General features: G+C 43.2%; 1 protein-coding gene across 9 annotated transcripts in view; it reads left to right on the top strand.

Moving 5' to 3' along the window:
* The window catches only part of LPIN1 (lipin 1), a 135,191-nt gene that overhangs the window by 99,776 nt on the left and 20,800 nt on the right, over positions 1-14,615 (top strand). For all 9 annotated transcript variants that reach the window (XM_075923491.1, XM_006138553.4, XM_006138554.4 and 6 more), the window contains 6 exons: positions 587-716; positions 2,971-3,286; positions 6,629-6,722; positions 6,845-7,035; positions 9,328-9,421; positions 11,794-11,863. In XM_075923491.1, the coding sequence (XP_075779606.1) occupies positions 587-716; positions 2,971-3,286; positions 6,629-6,722; positions 6,845-7,035; positions 9,328-9,421; positions 11,794-11,863 (895 nt within the window). The remainder of the gene's footprint in view (positions 1-586; positions 717-2,970; positions 3,287-6,628; positions 6,723-6,844; positions 7,036-9,327; positions 9,422-11,793; positions 11,864-14,615) is intronic.

Genomic DNA, 14,615 nt, shown 5'->3' with positions numbered 1-14,615 from the left:
TAGTAGTGGAGGGCTACGGGGGCAGGGCTGATACTGGAGGCTCTGAGGATGGGGCTAATATTGGAGACTGGGGGCTGTCACTGTGGGGTCTGGTGGTGGTGGGGCACTAAAGGGTGGGAGACTGGCACTGAGGCATTTGGGATGGGAGGCTGGCACTGGGGGCTCTGAGGGCAGGAGACTGGCACAGGGGGTTGGTATAGGGGACTCTGGGGTCAGTGGCTGGTGCTGGGAGGTAGTGGAGGGGTGGTGGGGGCTCCAGGGGTTAGGGCTGGCATTAGGAAGTTCATGGGGGCATTGTGTACCCCAGCCCTTGCCCCCAGCTGTTTGCAGCAGCTCTGGGCACTGAGGCTTTTGGTTGACTGCTAAAATTTCCTTTGCATATTCATTATTTGTATAATGAATATGCAAATATGGAAACGAATGTTGCCAGTCCGCCAAATGTTTGAGAATGTGTTTACCACTCTGCTATATTAAAAAAAGGTTGGAAATCACTTATATAAGCACAGATGCTGCATAATGCCACTTGGTGTATGCTTTGCTCTTATGTAGCTGTTTAATAAATGTATTGTTTTGGTTTTTCCCCCAGTCCCTCAGGTTCTCGCCCTCCCACTCCGAAGAGTGATTCAGAATTAGTCAGTAAACCTTTGGACAGGGGAATGCAGAAGAACAATCCACAAATGCACTGGGACTGGGGAGAGCTACCTCAAGCTGCAAAGGTATCAAACATCACTCCTGTTTCATTTCTGTCGGTATCTGCTGTGCATTGTTGATAGGGCATGTGAACATGCACGTGCGTATTTCACTTAGCTGATATACATGTTTGATTTTAGGCTTCAGCATCATATAGGCAAATCAAAGTCAGAATTAAGAGCTGAATTATGTTGAGTGTTAAAAGATGAGGACAAGAAATTAATAACTAATGAGAGAGAAGTAGGAGCCAGTGAAGGAATTCAAAGGGGGATGGTGATGTGGCTTGATGGATGGACCATGGAGACTGCTATAGAGACTGCAGTTGGGTTGGATTGGAGAGGACATTGTGGATTTTTGGGATGAATGTCCAAGAGGGTGAGGTTGCAGTGGTTGACATGAGAGATGATGAAGACTTGGACAAGAATTCAGCTGTAGGGACAGAACAGAAGGGTTGGATTTTAAAGTACAGGTTGGATCTCTCTGGTCTGGCACTCTCTCAGGACCTGAGCTGTCCCAGACCAGGGAGTTTGCTGGACCAGGAGAGGTCAGTGCTCCACTGCTGGCTGCCCGGCTCATGCCTCCTTTCCCTGGGGTTCCCTGCCCTGCTGCTGGCCCCACTAAAGCTGGCCTGCCACGATTCCCCATCTTGTTGCCTGCGTGCTGCCCCAGCATTCCTGGTGGGGAGTGCTTGGCTGCTGCCAGTCCCGCTGTCACAGGATGTTTCCGGACCAGAGAATTCCGGATTTGGGAGGTTCACTCTGCATTGCAGAGGAAGAAATGGCAAGTTAGGGCATATTGATGTAGGCAAACATTTTTGCTAAACGAGGAAGGCTTTGCATGTAAGCATTTTGTCTACAGAATTAAAGATACTTAGTGTTATTCATATTTATTACTGACTGAAATAGAGAACACTCCCTGGCCAAGATTTCAGGAATTGGCTAGTGATTGTGGTACCACCCTGAAGGACGTTAAAGGGTATTTCATTTTCAGAAGGTTCTGGGCACCTACTTTCTGACAGGCCCTTTCAAGGTATCTGCAGATGGGCACCCAAAGTTGTGGTTGATTTTTGAAATTCTTGTCCCCATCTGTATCTTTGGTTATACATAGTGAGAGGCACGAATGACTGAAACAACCAGCTACAAAAATACGGTGTCCCATAATTTCCCTGTGGACAGATGATGCAGAGTAAAATTTTCAAACGTGCCTGAGTGACTTAGGAGTCTATATCCTACTGTAAGTCAATGAAACTTAGGTTCCAATGTCACTGAAGGGGTTTTTCAAAATGTTACCCATCCAGCCAACTAAGAGGCACCTTTACTATGGCTTTGTGAGCACAACTATTCATTGTATGTAAAGTATTAGAACTACGTAACAGTGAGTTAGTGGTGCAGTAAATGCAGCATTTGGCACTTGGGCTATGGCAGTGGATGGTGCATGTCTAGGCTACTGCATATTCTAACCAGTGGGCTGACTGTATGACATGACAGCCTTGTGGTCTGTATGTGCTGACCATTATCGTAACCAAGAATCAAGTGAAGATCTTTGTGGTCCATTGGCAGCTTCTCTATGAAGCAGCAGCTCTATTAAGTAAAAAAGGGGCTTAGCTCTTGGACAAGTTAATAGGAGTTGCTCTGAGCATTGGCTTCTCGGAGAATCATTCTTTGTATACTTTTTACTAGGAACCGCCATTCTTACAGAAGTATTTGTTCACTGAAGTCAGTGTTGCAGCCACTCAGGGTGATCTACGCTGCACCCTTAGCTCAAAATAAGCTATGCAGTATGAGCTATGTAAATTGCGTAGCTTATTTTGAGTTAATTTCAAAATAAATGGCTATTCCAAAATGTCTCTTAATCCTCGTGGAATGAGGTTTACAGAGACGTCGGAATAGCGAGCCCATTATTTTGGAAGCTATTTCGAAATAATGAGCTTGCTTAAAAGATGCAGAATAGCTGTTTTGGGATACTAGAAGTATCCCTAAATAGTGCTGCTGTCTAGACGTACCCTTAGAGTGCTGCTTCGTTTGAAATCCGTGGGAGTTCTGCAGCCAGAGCAGCTGTAGAATTGGGCTTTTCAGAACCAATGATTCAGCTAACTGAGGTTTCCAGTTGTGGCTGGTTTTCTTGAGAACTGGAGCTCAGTAGGCATGGAAATAAGTATAACAGGCCCTCGTCTGCTTCCTAGGAGATACTGAACATTTTTGTGTTTTTAGACCAGGCTAATCTTCTAACTACTTTGGGTTTCTCTTTTTCTGAAAAAGATCTGTTTGTTTTTTCTTCTAGTCCACTTCTTTAGTCAAGGCAAAGGAATCCAGCATGGTGAATGTAAATCCTTCTGAAAGCACTCATTTTCGAGTAATTCAAAGTGAGTCTGCAGAGCAGATAAGCAGCTTGACTTCTTTACCTGCCAGTGGACAGGCAGCTGTTGTGGCTTCAAATGAAAGTGACTTCCAGCCAGCACCAAACGAGATAAATGAAGGGGAAATAGAGGCTCTAGGAGAAGCAGAACCACCACTGTCTGCCAATGAAGAAATCAAACAAGCTGCAGCTTGCTTACCCCAGCCAGTGAGCAAAATAGATTCCCCTTCTAGAAAGAAAGGTAAAGTAGTTGCCTTCGCAATTCTATGCGCATGATTTTGCACCTAGAACCCACAGTGATTGGGAACTTTTTAGCTAGTTGAACTCCTCTATTACACTGGAGCATTTCTGAAGAGACTGAAAAGAAGAGCAATATGTCTTCTATTATAAATAACAACTGAGTATGTGCATATGGAGTAGGCTTCTTAAAAAAGGACTTGGAATTCTAGCAAGAGAAATAGTTATCTCCCTTGGTTACAGTATTTAGCATATCTTTGTAGAAAAGCCAGGTTGCAAAACTTGTACTAAATTGTTCCCTGTTGCCTGAAAACCAAGGATTGCAGAATTCTGTGGTCTGAGCATGCTGCAAGTTTCCTGTACCAATTGTTGGCTCGACTGCCTGCTGTGCCACTGCTAGTTTGTGGAGTGCTTCTGCCTCAAAGCGAAGTTGCAACATGCTCTTTGCTTAAACTTGCATACCACAAAGCAGAATGGTCTAATCACACACAAGCATTTTTTATTGTATTTACCATGCACATAATGTTTTTCAACAGGAATATAAATATGCCCCTTTTCGCATCTCTCTAATGTCCAAAGGTGATGGCAGATCATGTTCTGATGAGGTATACAGTCTTCATGTGAGGTTTGCACATTCACAATTTGTATTTTGGTAGACCCTAAATTCCCCAAGGTGCTGGAGGTTTTTATATGAGCAGACATTATTTCAGACAGTTTTCTCAGCCAGGTCTCCAAGGGTTCCACATTTGTGAAGGTAGGAGTAACTTGAGGTGTTCCATGTACTCTGCAATCATTTGTGCTCCTTAACTTGCCTTCCTTTGATTATTCTTCTGAAATTTAGGGAGTGAGTTGTGTGATTTGAGTAAAGGATACAAACTGGAGGTCACAGTTGTGAGTAAAACTATAAGGATTTTTCATGCTCCATGCAGTCACTCTTCTAGAAGTGTCTACAACAAGAGACCAAACGATTGTCCGGTGGTCAGGGCACTAATATAGCACTTGAGAGGCCTGTGTTCAAGTCCCTGCCTTTGTCACCAAGGACAAGTCACTTAGCAGTTCCGTGCATCAGTCTCCCATCTGAAAAATGGGGACAATAGCACTCTAACAGCACAGGGTGTTGTGAGGATAAATGTATTACAGCATGTGAAGTGCTCAGATAACGTGGGGATAGGGCCCTATAACCACCAAAGATAGACTCCTAGAATTTAAGGCCAGAAGGGATCATTGTGATCATCTAGTCTGATTTGCAGCACATTGCAAGCTACAGATCTTCATCCACCTGCTCCTGTAATAGACCCCTAACCTCTGGCTGAGTTATAAAGTCCTCAATTTGAAGACTTCAAGTTACAGAGACTCCATCATTTACTGTAGTTTAAATCAACAAGTGACCCCATGGTGCAGAAGAAGGTGCAATGGATCTCCTAGAGCAGTGGTCTCCAAAGTGGAGTGTGCGCACCCCAGGGGGTGCGCAAGACAATTCATTGGAGTGAGGGAAGAAAATTCCCTGGCGCCGGCCATGTATGGGGCACAGTGGGGCTGAGGGAGCGCATGTGCACTGTGCTCAAACGGCTGAGAGGGGAGATGCCCGGGCGTGGTGTGATGTTAAGGCCCGGGACTTTAAAACCGCCCGGCCCAGCGTTGCACCATGCGGCCCAACATGTGGTCTGGAGCCCTGGAAGCATTGGCTGTGGGGACTTCTGGGGCCCGATCACAGGCTCCAGCCCCTCATATTGGAAGGCAGAAGGTGGGGGAGGGGAAGGGGGAAAAATAGAGGGAAGGAGTGGGAGAGGAAGAGGCTTGTGCTGAGGGGAGGCGGGGGAGGAGAGCATGCCTGGAGAAGAAAGGGGAAGGCACCAAGGGACAGCATGGAGGAGAGACAAATGCCAGGGGGCCAAGTGGAGACAATGAGGAAAAGGGCAGGAGGGTAGGTGTCAGTGGGAGGGGGGGTCAGAGTGGTGCTGGGAGAGGAGAGGGTAAGAACATTGGGGACTTCAGGGGGGAGGGGAAGGTGCTGGGATAAGGCTTGAAAGAAGAGATGGGCATGAGGAAGATGGAGATGGAGCAAGTGTTAAACCAAGATTTTCAAAAATAATTAAGCATATTCAATCACATTGCTCTCACTAAAAATATTATTATTATTATTAATAATAATTTTTTTAGAGAGCAAAAAGGTTTTCTGTACCGTTAATAAATAAAATAAACAATATTTTTTAATTTATTTCATCTTTATCTCATCCTTTTTTAATTTCTATTTTTTGTGTATGTTTTATAATGTACATAATATATTAGTCCAGTAGTACATGCATATAATTTATAAATAAATTAATAGACATATATTGGGAATGCGTGCTCAAAAATTTTTTACTGATAGGGGTGCGTGATCAGAAAAGTTTGGAGACCACTGACCTGGGGTTTCTGCCAATTTGATCTGGGGGAAAATTCCTTTCCTTCCCAAATATGCTGATCAGTTGAACCCTGGGCTTGTCAGCAAGACCCACCAGCCAGGCACCTGGTAAAGAATTTCTTGAAGTAGCTCCAAGCTGTCCTTATCTAATGTCTCATCTCCAGCTGTTGGAGACATTGGCTACTAGCAGTCACAAATGGGTAGAGCCCAGCACGGATATATACATCCACATCTGCAAAGATGAACTGTGGAGATCCACACCTGTATCTGCAAATGCAGATACCTGCAGATATAAAGTGGATATCCGCAGATCTACAGGGCTATTCAGACGGGATACAGGCCATTGTAGTCAATCTCATCATACCATTCCCTCCATAAACTTCTCAAGCTCAGTTTTGAAGTTAGCTATTTTTGCCCCTACTGCTCCCCTTGGAAGGTTGTTCCAGAACTTCACTCCTCTGATGTGGTTTGAAACCTTCATCTAATTTCAAGCCCACACTTGCTGATGGCCCATTTATGTCCATTTGTCTTTGTGTCGATATTGGCACTTAACTCCTCTTCCATCAAAACTAAAATATTTTAAAGGATTTTTTTTTTTGGCCCCTCACTTGTTAGGTGTCCAAATGAAGTATCCAGGTTAGGTATCTAAATGAGACCTATTAGGTCACCAGCATTGTTTTCAGCTGGAGTTGTGGGTGCTCAGCACCTCTGAAAAATCAATCTTTGGGCATCTCCCTATGGCATACAAAATCAGTGGCCAGTTGCATAGCTTTTGTCTTTGCAGTTTTGTGTCATTGTAAATGATCATTTGTTTTCTCTTAATTACAAATTGCATGTACATGCTTTGTGCGCTATAGTTCCTTAATATATGGGATTTGTAAAAATTCTGATTGTGTATTTGGAAGATACCAATTCACTATTTATTTATTCTGTGTTTGACAGATAAACGAAGCCGGCATCTTGGAGCTGATGGTGTCTATTTAGATGACCTCACCGACATGGATCCAGAAGTTGCTGCACTTTATTTCCCCAAAAAGTATAACTATTTATTTGTATTAGACTATATGGCACCAATCGGCAAAAAAAAAAAAAAAAAAAAAACGAAGACTGAAAGCCTGTTTTTTTTTTTGTTTGTTTTTTTGTTTTTTTTCCCCACAGTGGTGAAAATATTGCACATGGAAAGAATGCAAATGAAAATGGACCACGGTCAGCCAATCAGTCCCCTCACTCTGGTGGAAGTTCAGGTGTTGATAGTGGCGTTGAAGGTGTCTCAGATGGAATGAGAGACTTGCCTTCAATTGCCATTTCACTCTGTGGAGGTCTTAGTGACAACAAAGAGATAACAAAAGGTACAGAATGACCCTGTACATTATGATTACATGTTGTTAGTGAACTCTCCACTCCTGTTAAAAGGGAAACAGTTCCCTCTTGTAGCTAGAGGTAGGTATTGAACGGTGAGGGAGTATGCAGCACTTGTCATTTGGATAAAAATAGCATCAGAAGTTCTAGGTATATTTATATTTGATTACAGTAAACTTCTGATAATACGACACCTTTAGGACCCAGAGGGTGCCAGATTATCAGATATGCCAGACTATCAGAAGGGGGGACTATGAGGGGTATAGGATGGGGTGGGGGGAATGCCACCCCAAACCCCTCATAGCCCCCCTTCCGATAGTCTGACTCTGCCCCAGGTGTCCCCGATTCAGCTGCTGCTGGTCAGTTTCAGCAGCGGCTGAATCTGGGATGCCTGGGACAGAGCAGCTGGGGTGCTGCCGGGTTGGTCCTGCCCCAGGCGTCCCTGATTCAGCTGCTGCTGAAACCGATCAGCGACTGACTCCAGGAAGCCCGGGGCAGAGCTGCTCTGCCCCGGGCTTCTTAGAATCAGCCACTGATCGGTTTCAGCAGCGGCTGACTTGGGGATGCCTAGGATAGAGCAGCTGGGGTGCTGCCAGGTTGGTCCCATAGTGCCTCCCCTCGGCGCTGCGGGACCAACCCCGCAGCACCCCAGCTGCTCTGTCCCAGGCATCCCCAAGAGCAGCTGGGGTGCTGCTGGGTTGGTCTCGCAGCGCCGAAGGGTGGGGCTACCGGACCAACCCGGCAGCACCCCAGCTGCTCTGCTCCGGGCTTCCTGGAGTCAGCTGCTGATCAGTTTCAGGAGCGGCTGACTTGGGGATGCCTGGGGCAGAGCAGCTGGGGTGCTGCTGGGTTCGTCCCGCAGCCCTGAGAAGCAGCACTATGGGACCAACCCGGCAGCACCCCAGATGCTCTGCCCCCGGGCTTCTCTGATTCAGCTGCTGGTCATTTTCAGCAGCGGCTGAATTGGGGAAGCCGGGCACAGAGCAGCTCTAATTGTCCGGCAGCCAGAGCACTCCTGGGTTCCTGGGTGCCGGACCATCAGGAGTGCCGGAGCATTGGATGCCGGACCAGTGGAGTTTTACTGTACTGATTTTGACTTACTGTAATATGTTTAGTAAATTACTGCATTTACAGTTTCACTTCTCACTGGTAGTTCTGTGCCACAGAAGTAAAAGGATGCATTTGCCGTATGTCATATCTTGGTAATTACTACGGTGTATGGTTTGTAAGTTTATTGTTATCTTTGCCATGGACAGGTAGCATGACCCAATGCTTAGGATGCTAGCCTGGGACTTAGAAGACATAGGTTCTGTTTTCACCTTTTGGCTTCTTGTCTAATCTTGTGCAAATCATCAGTTTCACGGAACTTTGATTCTCCCTCTGTTCAATGGAGATAACATCACTTCCCTATCTTGAAGGAGTTTGTTGTGAGAATAAATACATCGAAGACCTGTAGGTGCTCAGATAAGAGTCATGGGAGCCATCGAAGTATCTAAGATTGATATTGCACTGAGTATTGCTAAGAAACGAGATGTTAAAATATTTCAAACAGAGGATAATTTACTACAAAGTAGTTCTGTTAATTATTTTGTTAATAATCCAAATAATTGTGATTCTAGAGGTCAAGAGGAAGTGGTATTCTTCTAGGAGGATGCGTTTTCATTTTTCCCCAGGCCCTTCAAGTACTGATCACGTTTCCAGCTGAGGCCATAGCTCTACATCAACTTCATTGTTGCTTGTTCCTAACTAGTCAGAGGAGCTTGAGGGGTAGCCAAGTTAGTATGTAACTGGAAAAACTTGAAAAACAACAGAGTTTAGCAGCACTGTGAAGACTAACAAAATATGTAGATAGTATCATGAGCTTTCATGGGAAGTGGGTTGTGCCCACGAAAGCTCATGATACCATCTACATGTTTTCTTAGTCTTTAAGGTGCTGCTAAACTCTGTTGTTTTTCTAGTCAGAGGAGGTCACTGAAGAGGCATGTCCTTACTTAGGAGTGACAGACTTATTCCTACAATGGGCTGATCACCATAGCTTTAATTCAGCACCTCTTCGGAAGAATTAAGGGCATTCAGCCGCTCACAGGAAATATCCAACACCTTGTAAGATTGGGGCCCTAAAGCAATTTCTCAGGAACTCTGCTAGTCTCTGCCACCTCAGCCAGAAGGACTGAATCTGAGCCTGTTATTTAGCTCTTGGATGTTTTAGTGCTGCTAATTATGAAGAGTAGGTTGTCCTAGTGAAAGGGCTAATATGTTTATGTTTTAAATATTCCCAACAGATCAGTTCTTAGAACAAGCAGTAACGTACCAGCAGTTTGTGGACAATCCTGCTATCATTGATGACCCCAACCTTGTGGTTAAGATTGGAAATAAGTAAGTATGTTCCAGCAGACAAAAGTTTCAACACTGTGGCAAACACTTGTGTATTTTCAGTGCTACCTGCGGCTTATACCAGCTGCACCATAACTGAACAAATGGATACTAATTTTCCTACTGTAGATTCACTCTGAGAGTCAAAGCCAGTGTCAAATAATTAAGTAATTAATTTGGGTTTCAAAGACCTAGCATTGAATGCAGGCAGTGTTCACACTCAATGTGCAGAATAAAAAGAAAATTAAATTATAAACCTTGCTAGGACATTCATTCATTACAACTGAATTATGAATTCTGGGGAAATCACAGTCAGCTTGTGGTCATTCTATATTCAGAGAAAGAACATACATCCACTGAATATATTATTCCTTCACCCCTCTGCTGACTCATTGCATGCGTTTGAACAAATTGCTTAATTTCTTGCCTTGGGTTTCTTGATCTGTAAGGATGTGCCTAGACTATAGGGTTTTTTCGAAAAAAATGGCTTTTTTTTAAAAAAACTTCCCCTGCATCTAGACTGCTGCTTCGTTCTTTCGAAAGTAAATTGAAGGAATGCGGCAGTTTTTTCGACCGCGGAAAACCTCGTTTTACGAGGAATAACATCTTTTTCCGAAAGTGCTCTTTCGAAAAAAGGCGCTATGTAATGCAAACTGTGCTTTTTCGAAAGAGAGCATCCAGACTGCCTGGGTGCTCTTTTTTGAAAAAGTGGCTTGCTTTTTCGAAAGTACTGGTTGTAGTCTAGAAGCTCTTTTTCTAAAGAGGCTTTTTTGAAAAGCCTCTTTTGAAAGAGGCTTGCAGTCTAGATGTAGCCATAAATGGGGACAATACCACTTACCTTCCTCACAAGGGAGGAACTTGGAAGAGAGGAAAGTGATTAGGAATAGTCAGCATGGATTCACAAAGGGAAAGTCGTGCCTGACCAATCTGATGAGCTTCTATGATGAGGTAACTGGCTCTGTGGACGTGGGGAAAGTCAGTGGATGCGATATGCCTTGACTTTAGCAAGGCTTTTGATATGGTCTCCCATAATATTCTTGCCAGCAAGTTAAGGGAATGTGGATTGGATAAATGGACGGTAAGATGGATAGAAAGATGGCTAGAAGGCCAGGCCCAGCGGGTAGTGATCAACGGCTCGATGTCAGGATGGCGGTCAGTTTCTAACGGAGTGCCCCAAGGTTCGGTTCTAGGACCGGATTTGTTCAATATCTATATTGATGACCTGGATGAGGGGATGGATTGCACCCTCAGCAAGTTTTGCGGATGACACTAAGCTAGGGGGAGAGGTAGATATGCTGGAGAGCAGGGATAAGGTCCAGAATGACCTGGACAGATTAGAGGATTGGGCCAAAAGAAATCTGATGAGGTTCAACAAGGACAAGTGCAGAGTCCTGCACTTGGGACAGAAGAATCCCAAGCATTGTTATAGGCTGGGGACCAACCAGCTAATTAGTAGTTCTGCAGAATAGGACCTGGGGGTTACAGTGGATGAGAAGCTGGATATGAGTCAACAGTGTGCCCTTGTAGCCAAGAAGGCTAATGGCATATTAGGTTGCATTAGGAGCATTGCCAGCAGATCCAGAGAAGTCATTATTCCCCTTTATTCAGCTCTGGTGAGGCCACAACTGGAGTATTGTGTACAGTTCTTGCCCCCCCCCCGCCCCCCCACTACAAAAAGTATGTGGACGCATTGGAGAGGGTCCAAAGGAGGGCAACCAAAATGATTAGGGGGCTTGAGCATATGAACTATGAGGAGAGGCTGAGGGAGTTGGGTCTGTTTAGTCTGCAGAAGCGAAGAGTGAGGGGGGATTTGATAGCAGCCTTCAACTTCCTGAAGGGAGGTTCCAAAGAGGATGGAGAAAGGCTGTTTTTAGTAGTGACAGATGGCAGAACAAGGAGCAATGGTCTCAAGTTTCGGTGGGAAAGGTCCAGGTTTGATATTAGGAAAAACTATTTCACTAGGAGGGTGGTGAAGCACTGGAATGGGTTACCTAGGGAAGTAGTGGAGTCTCCATCCCTAGAGGTGTTTAAGTCTCGGCTTGACAAAGCCCTGGCTGGGTTGATTTAGGTGGGATTGGTCCTGCCTAGAGCAGGGGGCTGGACTTGATGACCTTCTGAGGTCTCTTCCAGCTCTATGATTCTATGATGTAGTGTGTAAGCATTTTATTGAACTTGGGTTATAAAATTAAAATAAAGACACAAAGTAGTGTAAATAGGACATGGATGAGTAGATACAAATCTGAACTTCAGGGCTTTGTTCTTTAGTTTAAATAAACTGCATCACTTAAACTGACTGTACAGTTACTGTTAGCATTGCTTCCAGTTCATAGCCTATCACAAAATGTAACAGTATATAATCTTTTTTGACTTGCCAGATACTACAACTGGACAACAGCTGCTCCACTTCTACTGGCAATGCAAGCATTCCAGAAACCTTTGCCAAAGGTGAGACTGAACACGAAAGTCAACTGGGAAAACGTGATCAGTGGTATTTTTCATTTTATGAACTGAAATTCATGAAGGCAGAGAAAGTGACTATATTTTACAGGGAAGTCTGCACATCAGTAGGAGCTATTCACACACAACCAGTCACATAGCTGATGCTGACAACAGGGCCTATTCAACCTACAGTTAAGCAGGACTAAGAGCTTGTTTACATGGGAAGTTAGTGCACAGCCGCTTGGCTGTGACTGAATAGCACACAAGCTACTTTGCACCAAATCAATTGGGAATTCATACATTAAGCTAAAGTGTACAAAGGCACTTCTTATGAGCAGTAAGAATCCACATAGGGAGTTAGTGCAGACTGGCTAGTACGCTATAAATTCACATTATGCCTTGTTGCTCTCTAAGGGTACGTCTACACTAGCTCATTAGTTTGAGCTAGGTAGGGTAATGAGGGCAAGCGGAGTTGCAAATGAAGCCCGGGATTTAAAAATCCCAGGCTTCATTTGCATGTTCCTGGGCGCCGCCATTTTTAAACGCCCCTTAGTCTGAACTCCGTGCCCGCAGCTACACATGGCACGGAGTAGGTAGTTCGAATTAAAAATCCTAATTCGAACTACCATTACTCCTCGTTTAAATCCTGGGCTTCATTTGCAACTCCGCTTGCCCTCATTACCCTACCTAGCTTGAACTAACGAGCTAGTGTAGACGTACCCTAACTTCCCTGTATAGATAAACCCTAAATTTGGTCTACAATATATTTATTTGCTAGCTTATAAAAATTCAGAAAATATCTAAAGGATTATAAAGTCCAAGAACGGATAATCCTTCTTGATGACTTTTCATCCCCTTTTTCCTTTGATTAATGTTCACTGGCTTGGAACCATAGGTTATATTTACACAGATAACTGTGTGCTGTAATTGAGTATTTGGTGTCTGTACCCTCTAGAATGTCTGCAGAGAATATACAGATATGGTAGACACAGGAACTAGAGATTTGCCCTTAATAGACAGCTTTTTCCAAAGTAGTAGTCCTTGCTTTAAATTGTCAGAAAAGAGGCATGTATTTGAGTGGGAAATTTTGTAGCTTTTAAAAGTGCTTGTCACAATTTAGGGTTCATTGAGAGGACTTTTTGGGGAAAATAATCTGTGCCCACGTTTGATTTTGATTTGCACACAAATTATATCTTTGGTTTTGAGCTATGTGAGTTCAAATCCTTTTAATGTCACTTTGAATTTGGAATCTGAACTCATGCAAAACCTCAAACTAATACTTACTGGGTACCACTATAAAACACTTCCTTTTCTGTGAGAATCGTCTGAATCTGCAAATATGCATGGTTCATATGTATCGCTCTACAGCTGTCCACTCTCCATGTAAATTGACTGAGTATGCAATGAAACACAAAATCAAAAGTGTGTTGTTTCACTGTAAACATTTTGTTAAAATCTGTGTCTTTGGGACATAAATTAGAGGATTCTGGATGAAAACCTGATTGTGCTGAAATTAATTTCACCTTAGTCTCCTGGGTTATCAATAAAAATATAATTCAGGAACACTAAATTTACAATTTTTGTTTTTTTAAAAACTATACTTGCATTCCTAATGTTGCTGACTTTCTAGAATAACCAAATCATATGAAGGAATAGGTCCAGAGCAATGTATAGATTGGAAAGATTTACTGGGCTGAACTGTAACCTTGAAAATGTTACCAACCTGTTTTCTATTGCCAATCTTCCAACTGATTTTTTTGACTTATTTTCATTAATATTAATTGGTTTGAGACAGCTTTGACTTGTTCCAATAATGGAAATAAGTCATTGAAATGTTAAAGGGTTTTATATTTGGTCAAGAGACTGTATGAAGTGAATGTGAACTTGGAGTTTTTGCAAAGGAATAGTTGATATTCAGCAAGGTATTTAAGCACATGTCTAACTTTAAGCCTCTGAGTAGTCCCATTGAAGTCAATGGAACTAGATATATGCTCAAAGTTAGGCATGTGAGTATGTATATTGCTGAACTGGAGTCATTACTCTGAACAATTCAGTTGTTTATTCAAGCTGTTCCTCTGCTTTTTTTGCAATTCTTTAAAAGAAGCCTCAAAGCTTATTTGCTCAGTTTTAGTGTTGTGCCATTTATCTCAATATCTTTCTCTGACCCATTTTAAATGCAACAGCAAAGGAGAACCTTTGAAAAACCTAATATACTTAGAGAGCTAGATGAACACTGTACTGAAATCTGCTTCTCATCTTTCTAACCGCTGATAGAACTTGTATTTGATTGTGGTTTATCTTAAAAGATCCCGTATCACCTGCTCAATTTTTCGCTGATATTTGAAGAGGAGGGGTAAAGTCAGACTTACAGCAGAAAGCTGGTTGCAGCCTTAAATGATGAGGAGCCATGATATATTTTCCATAAAAATGTTGTTTCACTGTAAACATTTTAAGGTGTTAAAACACCACCAACACCCTTGCAGTTTTAGTAGAAAGGCCAAGGGATCATAGGTGTGAAACTAAATCCTTTCAAAAGCGACGAGGAGTCCTGTGGCACCTTATAGACTAACTGAAATCCTTTTACTCTTGGGAATGATCCATTATTGAAAGGAACTATGTTCTGTTGCCATCCATATAGTATCTGTGGATAAATAATTCCAGGAGCTAGCCATTGTCAATCCTGCACACATAATCAGTAAATTCTCGTAAAAATAGTAAACCTGCTACTCCCCACAAATTAACCGTAAATACAAATGTT

The sequence above is a fragment of the Pelodiscus sinensis genome, chromosome 3, assembly GCF_049634645.1.
Source record: "Pelodiscus sinensis isolate JC-2024 chromosome 3, ASM4963464v1, whole genome shotgun sequence".
NCBI classification, from domain to species: domain Eukaryota; kingdom Metazoa; phylum Chordata; order Testudines; family Trionychidae; genus Pelodiscus; species Pelodiscus sinensis.
The sequence above is the reverse complement of the archived record's forward strand: the minus strand, read 5'-3'. Positions and strand labels throughout refer to the sequence as shown.